General features: G+C 39.6%; 1 protein-coding gene across 7 annotated transcripts in view; it reads right to left on the reverse strand.

The window, feature by feature from the left end:
- The window catches only part of RPRD2 (regulation of nuclear pre-mRNA domain containing 2), a 101,516-nt gene that overhangs the window by 50,193 nt on the left and 33,952 nt on the right, over nucleotides 1-17,371 (reverse strand). For all 7 annotated transcript variants that reach the window (XM_047724663.1, XM_047724664.1, XM_047724662.1 and 4 more), the window contains exon 2: nucleotides 9,474-9,603. In XM_047724663.1, coding sequence (XP_047580619.1) covers nucleotides 9,474-9,603 — 130 coding nt within the window. The remainder of the gene's footprint in view (nucleotides 1-9,473; nucleotides 9,604-17,371) is intronic.

Here is a 17,371-nt window from a genome sequence, read left to right on the forward strand (position 1 = left end):
AATTTCATGAGTTTCTGTTCTTATTATATCTTTTCTTCCTTCCTTTGGTTTATTTTGCTCTTCTTTCGTGAACTTCTTGAGATAGATACTTAGCTCATTAATTTTTGGAGCCCTTTGTGTTCTAGATACTTTTTAAGTGCTTTCCATATATTAGCTTGTTTAATCCTCACAACAACCCTCAGATACAAGCTGTACTATTATTTTCATTTATAGGTGAGAAAACTGAAGCACAGAAAAAGTAAACAATTAGTTTAACAAGTGGTTAACAAGGATTTGAACCTTGGCAACTTGACTCCAAAACTTAGATTCTTAACTTCTAAGTTGCACTGCTTTTCAAGAAAGTAAAAATATTCCAGGAAGAAAAATTCATAAGCACTCGTATCAAGACACACTGTATGAGTGTTTGGCTGGAGCAATGGCTCATTACTGGAACATGAGAATTGGTGACAAGGATGGGAAGTTGACATCTGACTGTAGAGGGTTTTAAGTGCCTTCCCAAGGAGCTTGGAAAATGGGACCTCACAGTAAAAAAAAAAAACAATGACGGCTCATGATCTCATTCTTTCTCATTTTTTAAAAAGTTCAATCTCCTGGGTTGATGGGGGGGAGGGGGGTTGCGGGGGGTGGGGTTATGGACATTGGGGAGGGTATGTGCTATGGTGAGTGCTGTGAAATGTGTAAACTTGGCGATTCACAGACCTGTACCCCTGGGGATAAAAATATATTATATGTTTAAAAAAAATAAATTTAAAAAAAAGGTTCAATCTCCTATCTTAGTTTTTTATCATTTACTTTATTAATCAGTATCCTTATCTGTAAAATGAGGATAATACTCTTTGACCCTAATTATATTATGTAGTAGTGGTTTGAGAGTCAAAGAAAATAACAAACATGGAAAAGGAATTTGTTTAATTACATAGTAATATAAAAATATTTTTAAAATAATGGTCAGAGCAGTGATTTTATAATATTAATTTGTTAATATAATTGTAGGAGTAACTGTCATTATCAACTTCATCATCACAGCAGCAGCTAACATTTATTAGGTGTTTATCACTATTCTAAGCACTCACCCTGTATCACAGTATTTATTCATTTAGTAGTTCCCAGACCCTGTGGAATAGGTACTATTATGGGCAAATTTACACAGATTAAAAAAAAAAAAAAAAAACCACCTCAGGCTGATATCAGACAATAAGAACACAGTTAGAAGGCTATTATAAAAATATAAACATATCAGATAGAGATGATAATGGGAAATTTAAAGACAGAGAGAAAAGGAGGAAGATACAGCAAAAGAGTCTGGTAAGTGACTCAGAACAGATGGGACAAGAATTTAAAATTACTAAGGGGCCATTATAAGATGAAAAACTCTTCAGTTAAGTTTAGGCAAACTGTATTGTAAAATGGAAATAACAGGAGACTAAGAGAATAATCTCAGTTCTATTCTCATCTCTTTTATTAAATTGACATTTTACTTTGGGCAATTCTTAATGGCTCTGGCCTTCAGTTTTCTCATTTTATAAAAAGAAATAATAAAATTCAATTTGCTTACCTGAAAAGTTGGTTACCATGAGTTTCAAATACCATTTGTATAAAAATTTTCAATTTACAACCTATTTTCACACAAACTGTGGGAGCAGGGCTTTATACACATATAAAGTAGATTATAGTTTTAGATGTTGAGCTGAATATCATATAATAATGAGGCAGTAATTCACAAAAAGAAGCTGAAGACATGGTCAAAAAAAAGAGGGCAGGGGCGCCTGGCTGGCTCAGTCAGTAGAGCATGTGACTCCTGATCTCAGGGTTCTAAGTTCGAGCCCACATTGGGTGTAGAGATTACTTAAAAATAAAATCTTTAGGGGCGCCTGGGTGGCTCAATGGGTTAAGTCTCTGCCTTTGGCTCAGGTTATGATCTCAGGGTCCTGGGATGGGGCCCCGCATCAGGCTCTCTGCTCAGCAGGGAGCCTGCTTCTCCCTCTCTCTCTCTGCCTGCCTCTCTGCCTACTTGTGATCTCTGTCTATCAAATAAATAAATAAAATCTTTAAAAAAAAATAAAATCTTTAAAAACAAAACCAAACCCTAAAAATCTAGATAGAGTTATAGTAGTTATTAGGATATGAGTAAGAGTTTAATCCATGAGTAGATAAGTCTCCAAGAGAATGTATGTAAAGAGAGAAGAAATGCGGCTATCAGTTTAGTTAGAAAACTGGGGCACCTGGGTGGCTCAGTCAGTTAAGCATCAAGACCTTTGGCTTTGGGTCAGGTCATGAACTCAGGGTCATGAGATCAAGCCCTGAGTCAGGCTCCAAGTTCAACATGGAGTGTGTTTGGGATTCTCTCTCTCTCTCTCTCTCCCTCTACCCTGTCCCTGCCTTGTGTGTGTTCACAAGCATGCTCTCTCTCTCTCAAAATGAACAGATCTTAAAAAAGAGAAAGAGAAAGAGAGAAAACTGCCCCAATTCAAACTCCCAAGTGCTTTCAAGACTTTCTTCAATAACCTACAACTAGCCATGAAGTCATCAGAAGCCCTTCTTATGATGGGTTTATTTCAGAGTACCAAGCTCATTGTTTCCCCAAAATCTGTCATGACATCTTTCCCCAACAAAGGTCAGACATACATGCAATTTTCTCTACACCCTGAGAGTCAAAAGAACACATTAAGCTGTAATGATAACAACTAGTATAAATACACTTTTCAGTTCAATTAAATAAGAAAATTTTAAAAAGCAAAAATGACTGCCTTTTATGAAAGCCTGGGATAGCAACAGGACTTTGGTAAGCTCCATCCACATCAAAGATATAACCTACTTTCATATAATCCTGGCATAATACAAGCAGACCTTCAGTTTTTCCCGGGATTTTTCTATAGTCTATATATAATGTGTGTGTGTGTGTGTGTGTGTGTACACACCACTGCTGGTGGCAGAATAGACCATTGTCTTCCAAGTGGTAACTCAACTTTGACATTCATAAAGACACTTTCCCTGTGTTTCAAACTGAATTTTATACTGTTCTGTTGTCACAATGATGTACGCATCCAGAGGAATGGCATTTTTGTCCCTTAGCTAGTATCCCTAGGACACAAATGGCAAAACTAACACCATCAGGCTGGTTTACCTTCATTTATGTCCCACCCTCTCACGTGTAATTTTCACTAAAATAATGACTAGTATGTCCAAAATAAAATCTCCAAGTTCTCACTCTATAGAATTTCAAACCAGTGAAGGAAGAATAAACTGAAATTTAATTTAAAAAGGAGCTGTAGGGCACCTGGGTGATTCAGTTGGTTGAGCGACTGACTTCAGCTCAGGTAAAGATCCTGGAGTACCGGGATCGAGTCCCACATCGGACTCCTAGCTCCATGGGGAGTCTGCTTCTCCCTCTGACCTTCTCCTCCTTATGCTCTCTCTCACAAATAAATAAATAAAATATCTTAAAAAAAAAAATAAAAAGGAGCTGTAATAATTAGATAATTTTTTGCAAAGAAAAAGTTTCCTAACCCATCTGAAAGCACCAGTTTCCCTCTTTGGTCATCTCTCTTAACATACGGCAGCAGCCCACCCCACACCAACTTTTAGTCTGGTGAAACCAAGTAACTCCTTAAAGGGATTAAAGGAATAAAATGAATGCCCTAATGCAGAAGTTTTTAACAGGTTGCCTACAGGTCAAATTTAGTCAAGAGATGTGTTTTGTTTGGCTAGCAGTAACTTTTTTAAAAAATGTGATTTGGTATCACACGTTTAAAAATTGGGAGACTTCATATAAAAATCCAATTTTGATCTAACTTAAAAAGTGAAAAACTCCTGGGGCACCTGGATGGCTCAGTCAGTTAAGCATCTATCTTAGGCTCAAGATCTCAGGGTCCTGGCATCCAGCCCTGAGTCAGACTCCCGGCTGGTGGGGAGCCTGCTTCTCTGTCTCCCTCAGGCCCTCCCCCTGCTTGTGCTCTCTCTCTCAAATAAATAAATAAAAATCTTAAAAAAAAAATGGCAAGAAAGTCCTTAGAAGGTCTGGCAGCATGTGTTAACACTGGACTTCTACTGCTTAATGGCCAAAGGCTAGGTAACTGTTGCTCCTATTAGATGGGTTCTTCTCCACATTCAAGATACCTCACTCATACATGTGACCAGCCTGGAACCTCTAGTCATTTGCCCCTCCTGAATTAAAGATTTAAAACAATAGCCTTAAATTAAGATGTAAGAATTCACAAAAGGGTAGAAATGAATCTAAAGTATATGTATGAATAGAAATTTAAAAGAGGGGGCGCCTGGGTGGCTCAGTGGGTTAAAGCCTCTGCTTTCGGCTCAGGTCATGATCCCAGGGTCCTGGGATCGAGCCCCACGTCGGGCTCTCTGCTCAGTGGGGAGCCTGCTTCCCCCTCTCTCTCTGCCTGCCTTCTCTGCCTACTTGTGATCTCTCTCTGTCAAATAAATAAATAAAATCTTTAAAAAAAAAATTTAAAAGAGGGTAGTAGTGGTTGGGATGGGGATGTTTATGGAATACTAAAGCTCATCTCTTACAATCCCCTCATTTATCATATACTGTGTAATTAATTTCTTTACAACCAAGAATATATTGTTCACTGATACAGTCTTCTACTTCTGCTTCTATTAGAGTGTTAATTAACAGAGTTTAATTAATAACTGATAGGGGAAATCTAGTCTTACTTTCTTTTTTTTTTTTTTTATTAAAGATTTTTATTTATTCATTTGACAGAGAGAGATCACACAAGTAGACGGAGAGGCAGGCAGAGAGAGAGAGAGGGAAGCAGGCTCCCTGCCGAGCAGAGAGCCCGATGCGGGACTCGATCCCAGGACCCCGAGATCATGACCCGAGCCGAAGGCAGCGGCCCAACCCACTGAGCCACCCAGGTGCCCTAGTCTTACTATTCTTTAAAACAATTATCTTTCATATGTTATCCTTCTACATTAAACCCTGTTGAGATTTTGACTGGGATTATAAATAAATTTATAGATTACATATTGGGAATTATATATATATTTTTTAGATTTTATTTATTTATTTGACAGACAGAGATCACAAGGAGGCAGAGAGGCAGGCAGAGAGAGAGGAGGAAGTAGGCTCCCTGCTGAGCAGAGAGCCTGATGTGGGACTTGATCCCAGGACCCTGAGATCATGACCTGAGCCGAAGGCAGAGGCTTTAACCCACTGAGCCACCCAGGCAACCTTGTGGGAATCATATTTTTAACAATACCAAAATCTTTCTCTTCAAAATGGTACATAATAATCTAACTTTTCATTTATCCAGATCTTTAATACCATTGAGTGAAATCTAAAAGCTTTCTTTATAAAAACCTTAACATACTTCTTTGGTTTTTTTTGTTTGTTTGTTTGTTTTTTAAAGATTTTATTTATTTATTTGACAGAGAGAGAGACCACAAGTAGGCAGAGAGGCAGGCAGAGAGAGAGAGGAAGCAGCAGGCTCCCCGCTGAGCAGAGAGTCCAATGCGGGGCTTGATCCCAGGACCCTGGGATCACGACCCAAGCTGAAAGCAGAGGCTCTAACCCACTGAGCCACCCAGGCGCCCCAAAACCTTAACATACTTCTTACTACATTTACTCGAGTGGGATCTCTTTTATTCTGGGGAGCAGTACTTTTTGTTGCAAAAGGAATCTTTTCTCCTAATTACATTTTTAAATTGGTTACAGCTAGTACTTGAACTTGAATCTGACTTTGTATGAAATCTCTTATTAGTTGACTTTATGTGAGCTGGAGGGTCAGCAAACTCTGACCCTCAGGCCAGCTACCTATTTTTGTAAATAAAGTTTTACTGGAATACAGCCATATGCATTTGTGTACCTGCTGTTTTATAGCTGCTTTCATGCTAGAATAGCAGAACTGAGTAGTGACAACAGAGATTCTAGGGCCTACAGAACCTAAAATACTTGCTATCTGGCCCTTTATAAAAAAAGGTAGCCCATCCCTGATGTAGGTAACAACAATCCTATCTCTTCTAAATGTACTCTTTTTACTTATTCAGAAATGAATGGGATCGCCAGCATAATGGCAAATATGAATGATGTCAGAAGACATCCTTGTCTTGGAATGCTTTTATTGTTTCACTGTTAAGTCCTATGTTTACTACAGGTTTCTGAAGATACCCTCGTTAAGAACATTATCAGGGGGCGCCTGGGTGGCTCAGTGGGTTAAAGCCTCTGCTTTCGGCTCAGGTCATGATCCCAGTGTACTGGGATCGAGCCCCGCGGGGGAAGCCTGCTTCCTCCCCTCTCTCTGTCTGCCTGCCTCTCTGCCTACTTGTGATCTCTCTCTCTGTGTCAAATAAATAAAATCTTTAAAAAAAAAAAAAAGAACATTTTCAGAACTGGAGCACATCAGTTTCCTGAGCTTCTGCCTTTAACTCAGGTCATGATCCTGGGGTCCTGAGATTGATCCTTTAGTTGAATTGGGCTCCCTGCTCAGCAGGCAGTCTGCTTGTTGCTTGTCCCCCTTCTTCTGCCTCCCCACTGCTTGTGCTCTCTCTCTCAAAACAAATAAAATCTTTTTTTTTTAAAGATTTATTTGACAGAGAGAGAGAGAGAGATTGTGCACAAGCAGGGGGAGCGGCAGGCAGGGGCGAAGCAGGCTCCCCACTGAACAAAGAGCATGATGTGGGGCTTGATCACAGGATCCTGGGATCATGACCCAAGCTGAAGGCAGACACTTAATGATTGAGCCACCCAGCACCCCAAAATAAATAAAATCTTAAAAAAAAAAAAAAAAAGAACATTTTCAGCACTTGAAATTTTAATTTGAAAGACTAAACTGGGGTGACTGATGGCTCAGTTGGTTTAAGTGTCTGACTTCAGCTCAGGTCATGGTCTCTGGATCCTGGGATGGAGCCCTGTGTCTGACTTCACACTCAGCAAGGAGTCTCTGTTTGTCCTTCTCCCTCTGCACCCCACCTCAAAAAATAAATAAAGGACTGAAGTTTATTCTGAGATTATGTCCTTCCACCTTTTTCTGTGAAATTAGTTAAATTAATACAAAGAAGTTGTTTTATTTTTATTTTTTTTTAAGATTTTATTTATTTATTTGACAGACAGAGATTACAAGTAGGCAGAGAGGCAGGCAGAGAGAGAGGAGGAAGCAGGCTCCCTGCCGAGCAGAGAGCCCAATGTGGGGCTCGATCCCAGGACTCCAAGATCACGACCTGAGCTGAAGGCAGAAGCCTTAACCCACTGAGCCACCCAGGCGCCCCCAAAGAAGTTGTTTTAAAAAATACCTTACCTAGTAAAATAAAAGCTGACAACTCTATATTAACCCATGAACTAGGTGATAAAACCTAAGTCTAGGAAACAGTAGGTTAAGTTATAAAAAGACTATAGTGATATTTACAGCAGAAACTCTAAATGGAGACCATCTAGCATATTGCTTTTCTTACTCTAAATTATACTGGGTTTATATATGTAAAGAAACAACACAGACTGTGGTTAAGTGGGAAAGAACATGTGCTTTAGGGTCTAGACAAGCTTGGGTGGGAATTCTGTCCCTCCCCACAACCTGCCAGCTGTGAGAACTTAGGCAAGCTACTGAATCTCTCTAACCAGTTTCTTTCTCCTTAAATGGGGACAAAGTAGCAACAAAGTAGTTGCCCTCAGGATTCAATGACTTAAAGCACACAAAGCACTCTGTATCATATCTGGTCAATTACAAGTGTTCAATAAATGTTAGGTGTTATATTATTATTTTATGTACTTTTTAAAAAGATTTTATTTATCTGACAGAGAGAGACACAGCGAAAGAGAGGGAACACAAGCAGGGGGAGTGGAAGAAAGAGAAGTAGGCCTCCTGTTGATCAGAGAGCCTGAAGCAGGGCTCGATCCCAGGACCCTAACAACTGAGCCACCCCAGTGCCCACCCCCTTTTTTATTCACAAATTTTACTTTTAAGTAATCTCTATAGCCAATGCAGGGCTTTAACTCACAGCCCAGAGATCAAGAGTCCCATGCTCTACCAACTGAACCAGCTGGGCACCCCAATTTTATGTTCTTCTGACACGTGTATAAATCTTTTAGTATATTCACCTAGCACCAAAATAAACACCTCAAGTTAATAATCCAAAGGAAAGAAAAAGGATCATTCAATTTTGAATGGGTTAATAGCTAACAAATGGATGGATAATGTGCAATGTTATTTGAGGAAATACTCAGCAATTTTGATTGTTCTACATATTTACTTATCCTCTAATTGTGTATGTATGTCTCTTGCACCAAATAAACAACTTGCAAATATGGATGAAACACAAGGAAGACACTATTAATAGAGAGTAAAAATAACATCGAATTAAGTATTCCAACACTTTGGTAAATGCTGGTTACAATTTCATTAAGGATGGAATAAATCAATATGAAGTTCAGAACAAAAATTTCCATTTTTCTTTAATAACACAGATATCATAGAGGGGTCAAGATTTCAAGAACACTGAAAGAAGAAAGGAAATGTGGGGGAAAAAAAAAAGAAGGAAAACAGAAGGAGCTATTGGAAAGAAGTACCAACCAAAGAGCTCCATAGAGGAGCTATATGGTAGGAGAGAAGAGGCAGAGAGTAAATAGCAAACAAGCTTTCAAAAAGAGAATAGAATAAATAAATAATTTTTTAAAAAAGAAATTATTTATTTGACAGAGAGAGAGAGTGAGCCCACAAGCAGGGAGAACAGGAGGCAGAAGAAGAGGGAGATGCAGGCTGCCCAGCTGAGCAAGGGGCCTGACGTGGGGCTCAATCCCAGGACCCTGAGATCATGACCTGAGCTGAAGACAGACGGCCAACCGATTAAGCCACCCAGGCGCCCCCAAAAATAAAATCTTAAAAGAGAGAGAGAGGAAAGAAGTTTTATTTTTTATTTTTTTAAAGGTTTTATTTATTTATTTGACAGAGATCACAAGCAGGCAGAGAGGCAGGCAGAGAGAGAGGAAGAGGGAAGCAGGCTCCCAGCTGAGCTGAGAGCCTGATGCGGGACTCGATCCCAGGACCCTGAGATCATGACCTGAGCTGAAGGCAGCAGCTTAACCCACTGAGCCACCCAGGTGCCCCAGAAGAGAATCTTTTTTTTTTTTTTAAGAGATTTTATTTATTTATTTGACAGAGAGAGAGAGAGAGAGAGATCATGAGTAGGCAGAGAGGCAGGCAGAGAGAGAGGGGGAAGCAGGCTCCCTGCCAAGCAGAGAGCCCGATGTGGGGCTCGATCCCAGGACCCTGAGATCATGACCTGAGCCGAAGGCAGAGGCTTAACCCACTGAGCCACCCAGTTTTAGAAGAAAGAAGAAAGAAGTTTTAGAAAAAAAATGTATGTATTAGTGGGAAAGTGACATGAACAATTTGGGCAAAATATTTGTGGATCTTCAAGCATGTATAACTTTGAACAGTTCTTACTGATAGGTCAAAAGGAAAACTAAAATTCTTAATTTTCTAAGCTTGAATCCCCAAAAGCAGTAAGAATTTACTTACTTCACTAGAGCAGCTGCTTCAGGAAGGACATCAGCAAATGATTCACGGAAAATGATTGCATTTTTCCTTTTGCAGTTCTGTATGACGTCATTGGCGAGGTAAAAGAGATTTAAACGGTGGGGATAGGCAGCTAGAGACAAAAAAAGACAACAAATAAAACCAAATGAGTCAAATTATACTTTGTTCAACTTATTCCAAATACAGTGTTCTCAAACTGTGTAACCACTATTATGTGGATGGAGAACAATAAACAGACAAGTGAACTAATGGATCAATTTATTGAAACTAGTGCCTAAAAGCACTGATTGTCTCAGGTTAATATTCTGTTCAAGGTGCTCCCTGAGTAGATTTCCACTTTACTTTATAGATGTTTGGCACTAAAAAACTCATTAAGTCTGGAGAAGTTAAAATAAAAACTGTTCTCCCAAACATTTGGAAAGATAAACTCTGCTCAAACAACTCAACTTGTTGCAAAAACACCAAGGTTAGTGGAAAGAGCCTGGGCTTTAGAACCAGTTAAAATGTGACCTTCGGCAAACTGCTTAACCTCCTCTGCATTATTATTATAGCTACACTCTTTTCATCAATTAGTCCTGATACTACTCAGGTACACCTAAATACTGCCATCTAACTGGAAGCAACACTTTGCTCCTACTTTGAGAACTAGGTCCTAGGAAATATGTAATTTTATCTCACACACACACACACACACACACACACACACACACGGAAATCAAATTCTTCTAAGGCCCGTGACAAGGCCCAATCAATTTGCTTTCTGAACTCAAGCAAAACCATCGCAAGTTTTGGGGCACCTGGGTGGCTCAGTAGTTAAGCATCTGCCTTCAGCTCAGGTCATGATCCTAGAGTCCTAGCATCAAGCCCCAGATTAGCCTCCCTGCTCAGCAGGAGGCCTGCTTCTCCCTCTCCCACTCCCTCTACTGGTGGGTATTCCCTCTCTTGCTGTCTCTCTCCGTCAAATAAATGAGTAAAAATCTTTAAAAAAAATTTTTTTTTAAAAAGCAAAACACCCCAAGTTATATTATATCCTGGACAATTTTAATGTCCATTTGGATGATCCATCACATTTTCTAGTCTCAAAATTTTGATCTTAAATTCTGTGACCTCTTAAGAACTACCTGCACATTTTAAAATCCCCTTTTCTGACCACAGCCTCCTATTCCCCTTAAATCTGTCACTTTTATCAAGATCTCAGTTCTACATTTTTCCTAACTTTATAGTCACTTTTAGTACTCAATTTTTCTCTATCAATTTCAGCCTTTGATCTATTATTTAAACTTTTTTTTTTTTAGAGAGCGAGAGTGAGAGAGAATGTGTGCGCATGCCCACAAGCAGAGGCTCAGAGGATCCTATGCAGGATCCATTTCCAACACAGAGCCCGACTCAGGTCTCTATCTCACAACCCCAAGATCGTGACCTGGGCCAATATCAAGAGTCAGACACTTAACCCATGAGCCACCCAGGTGCCCCTAAACCACTCTTTTATTAAAACTTCATTTTCGGGGGGCCTGGGTGGCTCAGCTGTTAAGCATCTGCCTCCAGCTCGAGTCATGATTTGGGATGGACCCCTGCAACGGGCTCCCTGCTTATCAGGAAGCCTGCTACTCCCTTTCCCACTCCCCCCGCTGGTGTTCCTGCTCTCACTAGCTCTGTCAAATAAGTAAATAAAATCTTAAAGCAAAAACAAAACAAAAAACTTCATTTTCTATCATATGCATTCAACAAATCCTAAATCTAGATCAACCTAACTGAATGCCTTTACTGCACTTTTATTTCTGCTCTTGGGTTCTGATGAAGAAAAATCATACCACCAGGAAGACTGAAATCATAAATCTAGTCTCCTTCAGCTGGGCCCTCAACATCACATTGCTACAGTCCTTCCACATGTTCTTTATTATCATCAGAAATCATTAGATGTAAATTCTATTCTCTCAAAAAAAAAAAAAAAATCCATATTTAAACCCAACCAAATCAACTTACCCGAGTTAAGATCTTTCAGATTCAAATATCTGAAAGAGTTCTCACTGTCTCCACTTTAACTCCCATTAATTCCGTACCTATAGGAGCTACTTTTGCTTTTCTGTACTTAAAATATGCAATCTAAAGAGCTTTATATAAATTATGCCATCTAATTTATGTTGCCACCACTGCACTCAAATAAGAATTACCAATAAATTCCAACTTATTAAACCTGATGAAAATTTTTAAAATGTTATTTCATTATGGCTTTTGGTACACAGAATAATCTGTTAGGGTAATTCCTCTTTGGTTTCGGTCATAACCACTTCCCTGGTTTTCCTACCTCTCTGATTCCTTCTCCATATATACATGGGTGACCATGTGTAGATAGGTAGCTCCACCTGTGACCTTTAAATGTTGAATTCCCCAGCGTTCTCTCCAAGCACTCCCTCCATTCACCCAAGGCATCATGTTCTAAGATTTCAGGTATTAAGTTACATAGTTTGTTCCATTCCTGACTCTTGTCCCTTATTAGCTTTGGGGTTTTATACACTACTTAACTCTTCTATAGAACACTTCCTTTTTCTTTATAAAATGACAACCTCACAGGGTTGTTACAAGTAATGAAACAAGGTATATAAAGCATTCTGGATAGTGCTTAGCACACAGAAAATGAAATGCTATCAGTATAACCATCCACTTTCACAGCCTTAATTCCCACCACCTATGCATCAATGACTCCCATGTCTATAGGTATCAAGCCTGGATTTCCCTTTATCAGTCAATGCACACATCCATGTTCAAGTCTCAGAGGCACCTTGGCTTGATTTTTCAGTATTAATAATAGTCCTCCTCTACTACTGAAGTACCCTCCTAACTGGTTATCTTACCTCTAGACTTAGTCTCCTCAAATTTACCTTCTACATTGCTAAATTCACTTCTACTATGCAAACAATATCCAAGTTGTTTCTCATATCAAATCCATCAATGATTTCCAAATGCTTACTAGAAAATGCCTGAACATCTTGGTCCCATTTATGAGCTGGATCTTACCTTCTCTCTTTCAGTCTCATCCCTTCCCTTTCAAAGTTCTATTTTTAATGAAATACAGTTCCCAGAAAACTTGCATGTGTATTCTCTCTCCTTCTCTCTCAGAATTTTCCTTTTCTAATATATCCCATCCTGAATACCTTGTGTTTTCTACTCATCTACAGAAGTCCAAAATACTTACTTTAACTCATGTCAGATTTTGCCCCCCACCTTATCACTACTTCTTCCCCAAACAAACCACTCACAATGATTTTAACACAACTTCTTTCCAATGCAAACCCTACAGTCAAATCACTACAGAAAGTCAGGAAGAAATGAGAAAAATTGGCTGAGGTAGTCTGTGAAAATGCCTAAAGGCAGTGGGATTTGAGAAGACCCCTCCTGCATGATTTTCCAAACCCTCTGCAACCTAGTTCTTGCTTACTTGTTTAGCCTCAACTTTAGCCACTCTCCTTTAAAGCCGCTGTTTAGTGAACTACACTTTGTCTCAAAGTCAAGCCCCACCTCCTTCCCTTGTCTGGACACCCATTTCAACAGGCTAATTCTTTTTCTTCCTTCAACTCTCAGCTTAACATATCACATCTTCCACAAAGCTTCCCCTGGCTCTTTAAGACAAGGCCTTTAGTAGATCCTGAAGATACGTGTATCATACACTTACCACACTGTAGTGTACTTGTCTGCACCTTCCACTAGAGTGTAAGTTCCCTAAAGGCTAGAATTCTGTCTTGTTTAATGCTATGACCTCAATGACTAATTGAGTAACTGGCAGGTGCTCAAACAGTATTAATTAAAGGTCTGATGAAGAAGTTAAATTTTTGTATAGGCAGGAAGAAAGGGGAAGAGCACTCTAGCAAGAACAAGTCATGAGTAAAGGTGCAGAAAAGAATTGTGCAATGAGTGTCTTTTGTTTTGCAGAAGGGAAAAATTTAGGCTAGATTTTTAAATTTATTTAATAATACTTATAGCATTTTCTATGTGCTAGACACTGTTTTAAAGAGGATACAAATATGAACTGATATCCTTACAACATCCCTATGAGGTTGGTACTGTTATCTCCATTTGAGAGACAGAATGATGTGAATTGTCACATCTAGTAGGTACTGAAACCAGAATTTAAGTATAGATAGTTTGGCTCAAAAGTTTGACATTCCTTTTTTTTTTTTTTTTAAAGATTTTATTTATTTATTTGACAGACAGAGATCACAAGTAGGCAGAGAGGCAGGCAGAGAGAGAGGAAGGGAAGCAGGCTCCCTGTTGAGTAGAGAGCCCGATGCGGGGCTCGATCCCAGGACACTGGGATAATGACCTGAGCCGAAGGCAGAGGCTTTAACCCACTGAGCCACCCAGGCGCCCCTCTTTTTTTTTTTTTTTTAAAGATTTTATTTATTTATTTGACACAGAGATCACAAGTGGGCAGAGAGGCAGGCAGAGAGAGAGAGAAGGAAGCAGGCTCCCTGCTGAGCAGAGAGCCTGATGCGGGATGTGATCCCAGGACCCTGAGATCATAACCTGAGCCGAAGGCAGAGGCTCAACCCACTGAGCCACCCAGGCGCCCCCAAAAGTATGACATTCTTAATTACTACCTATTTCTACTTGTGTCTGACTAGAAGGGTTTGGCTGGAAGAACAGTGGGAGAATAGGAAAAGATGACAAATTCTGATGGGTTATTAAATATTGAGCTAAGAAAGTTTAAGCCTTTATTCTGTGCCTAACAAGAAACCATGAAAAGTTTTTATATAAAAAGATGATTTAGAAAAAGCTGCAGAGGGGCGCCTGGGTGGCTCAGTGGGTTAAAGCCTCTGCCTTCAGCTCAGGTCATGATCCCAGGGTCCTGGGATCGAGCCCCGCATCAGGCTCTCTGCTCAGCAGGGAGCCTGCTTCCTCCTCTCTCTCTCTGCTTGCCTCTCTGCCTACTTGTGATCTCTGTCTGTCAAATAAATAAATAAAAAATCTTTAAAAAAAAAAAAAAGAAAGAAAAAGCTGCAGATAATTTTACTGGTAGAAATAACAAAAAGAGCTAATAACATTTGCAACCAGACCAATCTACAAGGTGAGATATTCTGCAGGTCAACGAGCCCAGTCTCATCAACAAGCCAGTGGCATAAAATGTAACAGAGAGATTAAGAGACCCAAGGAACAAAGTAATCTGATGTAATTTATCTGTGTCCCTACACTGCACACAGGTTTGGACTAACCACCTATAAATGACACTTCTGGATCAATGAAAGAAATCTGAATATGGTCTGGTATTAAATAAAATGAAAATTTACTGGGTGCCTGGGTGGCTCAGTGGGTTACACATCTGCCTTCAGCTCAGGTCATGATTCCAGGGTCCTATGATTGATTCCTGCACTGGGCTCCCTGCTCAGTGGGGAGTCTGTTTCTCCCTCCTCCTTCCCACTTGTGCTCTCTTTTGGTATCTCTGTCTCTCTCAAATAAATAAATAACATATTTTTTTAAATGAAAATTTACTAAAATGGAAATAAAAAACCATCAGTTAAAAAAACAGTAATTACAGAGTGATTTCATGTTAGGAAAAAAAAATTTTTTTTTCCAAAGATTTTATCCATTTATTTGACAGAGATCACAAGTAGGCAGAGAGGCAGACAGAGAAAGAGAGAGAGAGGAGGAAGAGGAAACAGGCTCCCTGACAAGCAGAGAGCCCGATGTGGGGCTCGACCCTGAGATCATGACCTGAGCTGAAAGCAGAGGCCTTAACCCACTGAGCCACCCAGGCCCCCCAGGAAAAAAAAAAATCTTTTAAAGAGATCAGAAAGGATATGGAATTAACTTTAAATAGTACTGATCTCTATTTTCCTTTTGCTTGCTTGTATTCTAATTTTCTACAAAACATATCTGCTGCTTCCATAACAACAGGCAGTAAGGAAATATAAGCATTTTGGCCCCAAAAATTGAGCCAGTTTTCTTGAAGTAATCTGCATTTCATTCTGGACCTCTAACTTTGAACTGTAAACTCAAATATCCAACTACTTCCCCAACACCTCCTCTTGCATGTCTAATAGACAGCTCAGACTCAACATGTGACCTTCTGATCTGTTCCTCCAAATTTTCTCCTCCTATAGTCTTCTCCATCTCAGTAAATGGCATTTATTCTGGTGGCTTTTTTCAGCCAAAATTCTTGAGTCATCCTTAACTACTCTTTCTCTTTCATACTCCACATCCAAATTCGCAATGTAGACCTCATTAATGCTACTTTCAAAATACATACAGACTTAGGAAATTACAAATGTAGAAAGGGAGAAGATTAGAATAAACCTTGTTGTGCTGGGACTATAAATGGAAGTCTTGGTGTAAACCTCATAGTTATATATATAGAAAGACAAGGGGAATGAATGTGTGTGTATATGTATATGTGTAAATACAACTATTTCCTAATCTCCACTGAAAATATCCCAGTATCTAATATCTAGATCTTGGTTTCAAAGAAGAACCAGGGATTCTTGGAGAAATGGCTGATTCTAGGCCAGGAAAGAAGGTACAAGAGCTTGGAACAATCTGCACTAGAAAGTAAAAAAGTGCTCTAGGGGCGTCTGGGTGGCTTAGTGGATTAAAGCCTCTGCCTTCAGCTTGGGTCATAATCCCCGAGTCCTGGGATTGAGCCCCACATTGGGCTCTCTGCTCAGCAGGGAGCCTGCTTCCTCCTCTCTCTCTCTGCCTGCCTCTGCCTACTTGTGATCTCTGTCAGATAAATAAATAAAATCTTTAAAAAAAAAAAAAAGTGCTCAAAGCATGATGTCAAGAGGACAGAGGCACTACCTTCAAGGGGTACCTTACAATCGCTTAAAAGTTCTTAACAATCTGGCCCCACATCGTCTCTGATGCTCTGTCCAATCACCATTCATTCCATTCCAGCCATTCTACCCACCTTACTGAATTGAAGTAAGACCTACAACACACCTGGCACACTCAGGGTCACACCCCCTGTCCAGGGTCCTTTAAGCTGCCTACTCCCTCTGCTTTGCACATTCTTTTCCCATACAGTCTCACGGTTTACTCTCTCATTGCCTTTAAATCTTTGACCAATGTCACTTTCTCAGTGCCTTCCTAGACTTCCCAGAATAGGAAAACTGTAATATCAAACATCACCTCTCCTTTACTTCCCCCCTACCATATAATTTCCCAATATACTATAAAATTTAATTATTTTTTTGTCTCTCTCCCCCCAACAAGAATATAAGCCTCCTGAAAGCAAAGATTTTTGCCTATGGTTGAATTCTCGGCATTTAGGACCATGCCTAATACACAGGAGGCTTTGAGTAACTATCTTCTGAATGAATAAATTAGAAAGAGAACAAAATACAAGGAAAAGAAGAAAAGGAATGAAAAATGAGAAGTCTTCTATTCGGTCTGTTTCATAATCCCAGAGGTCAGCTGGCTTATGTGTAACTATAAAGGATAGGCTTCATTTTATGTAGGGTTAGGTATTCTAAGGGGTTGTTGCAGAAGATCATTTAGATATAAAATCAGTGTTCTCACAACAGCAATTCCTCAACAATCTAGAAACTAAGAACTCAACCCTCTTTTAATCATTATAAAGAAGGGGAAAGAGACTAACAATAGGAAAAGAGGGGCCAGGATGCTTGGGGGCTCAGCATCTGACTTTGGCTCAGGTCATGAACTCACCATCCAGTCTGGTTCCCTGCTGAAACAGGGCTCTGCTTATCCCAATCCTCCCTCTGTCCCTTTCCCTCTGCCCCTCTCCCTGCTCATACTCTGTCTCTCTAACAAATAAATAAATAAACTCTTTTTAAAAAGGAAAAGATGGGCCACTGATTTAAAATAAGTAATAAGTAAATTATTCAAAATGAACCTCCTAACCTGGTGGCAAAAGGATTAGATTTTTTTTT

Source organism: Lutra lutra, chromosome 4 (assembly GCF_902655055.1).
Source record: "Lutra lutra chromosome 4, mLutLut1.2, whole genome shotgun sequence".
In the NCBI taxonomy this organism is placed as follows: Eukaryota; Metazoa; Chordata; class Mammalia; order Carnivora; family Mustelidae; genus Lutra; species Lutra lutra.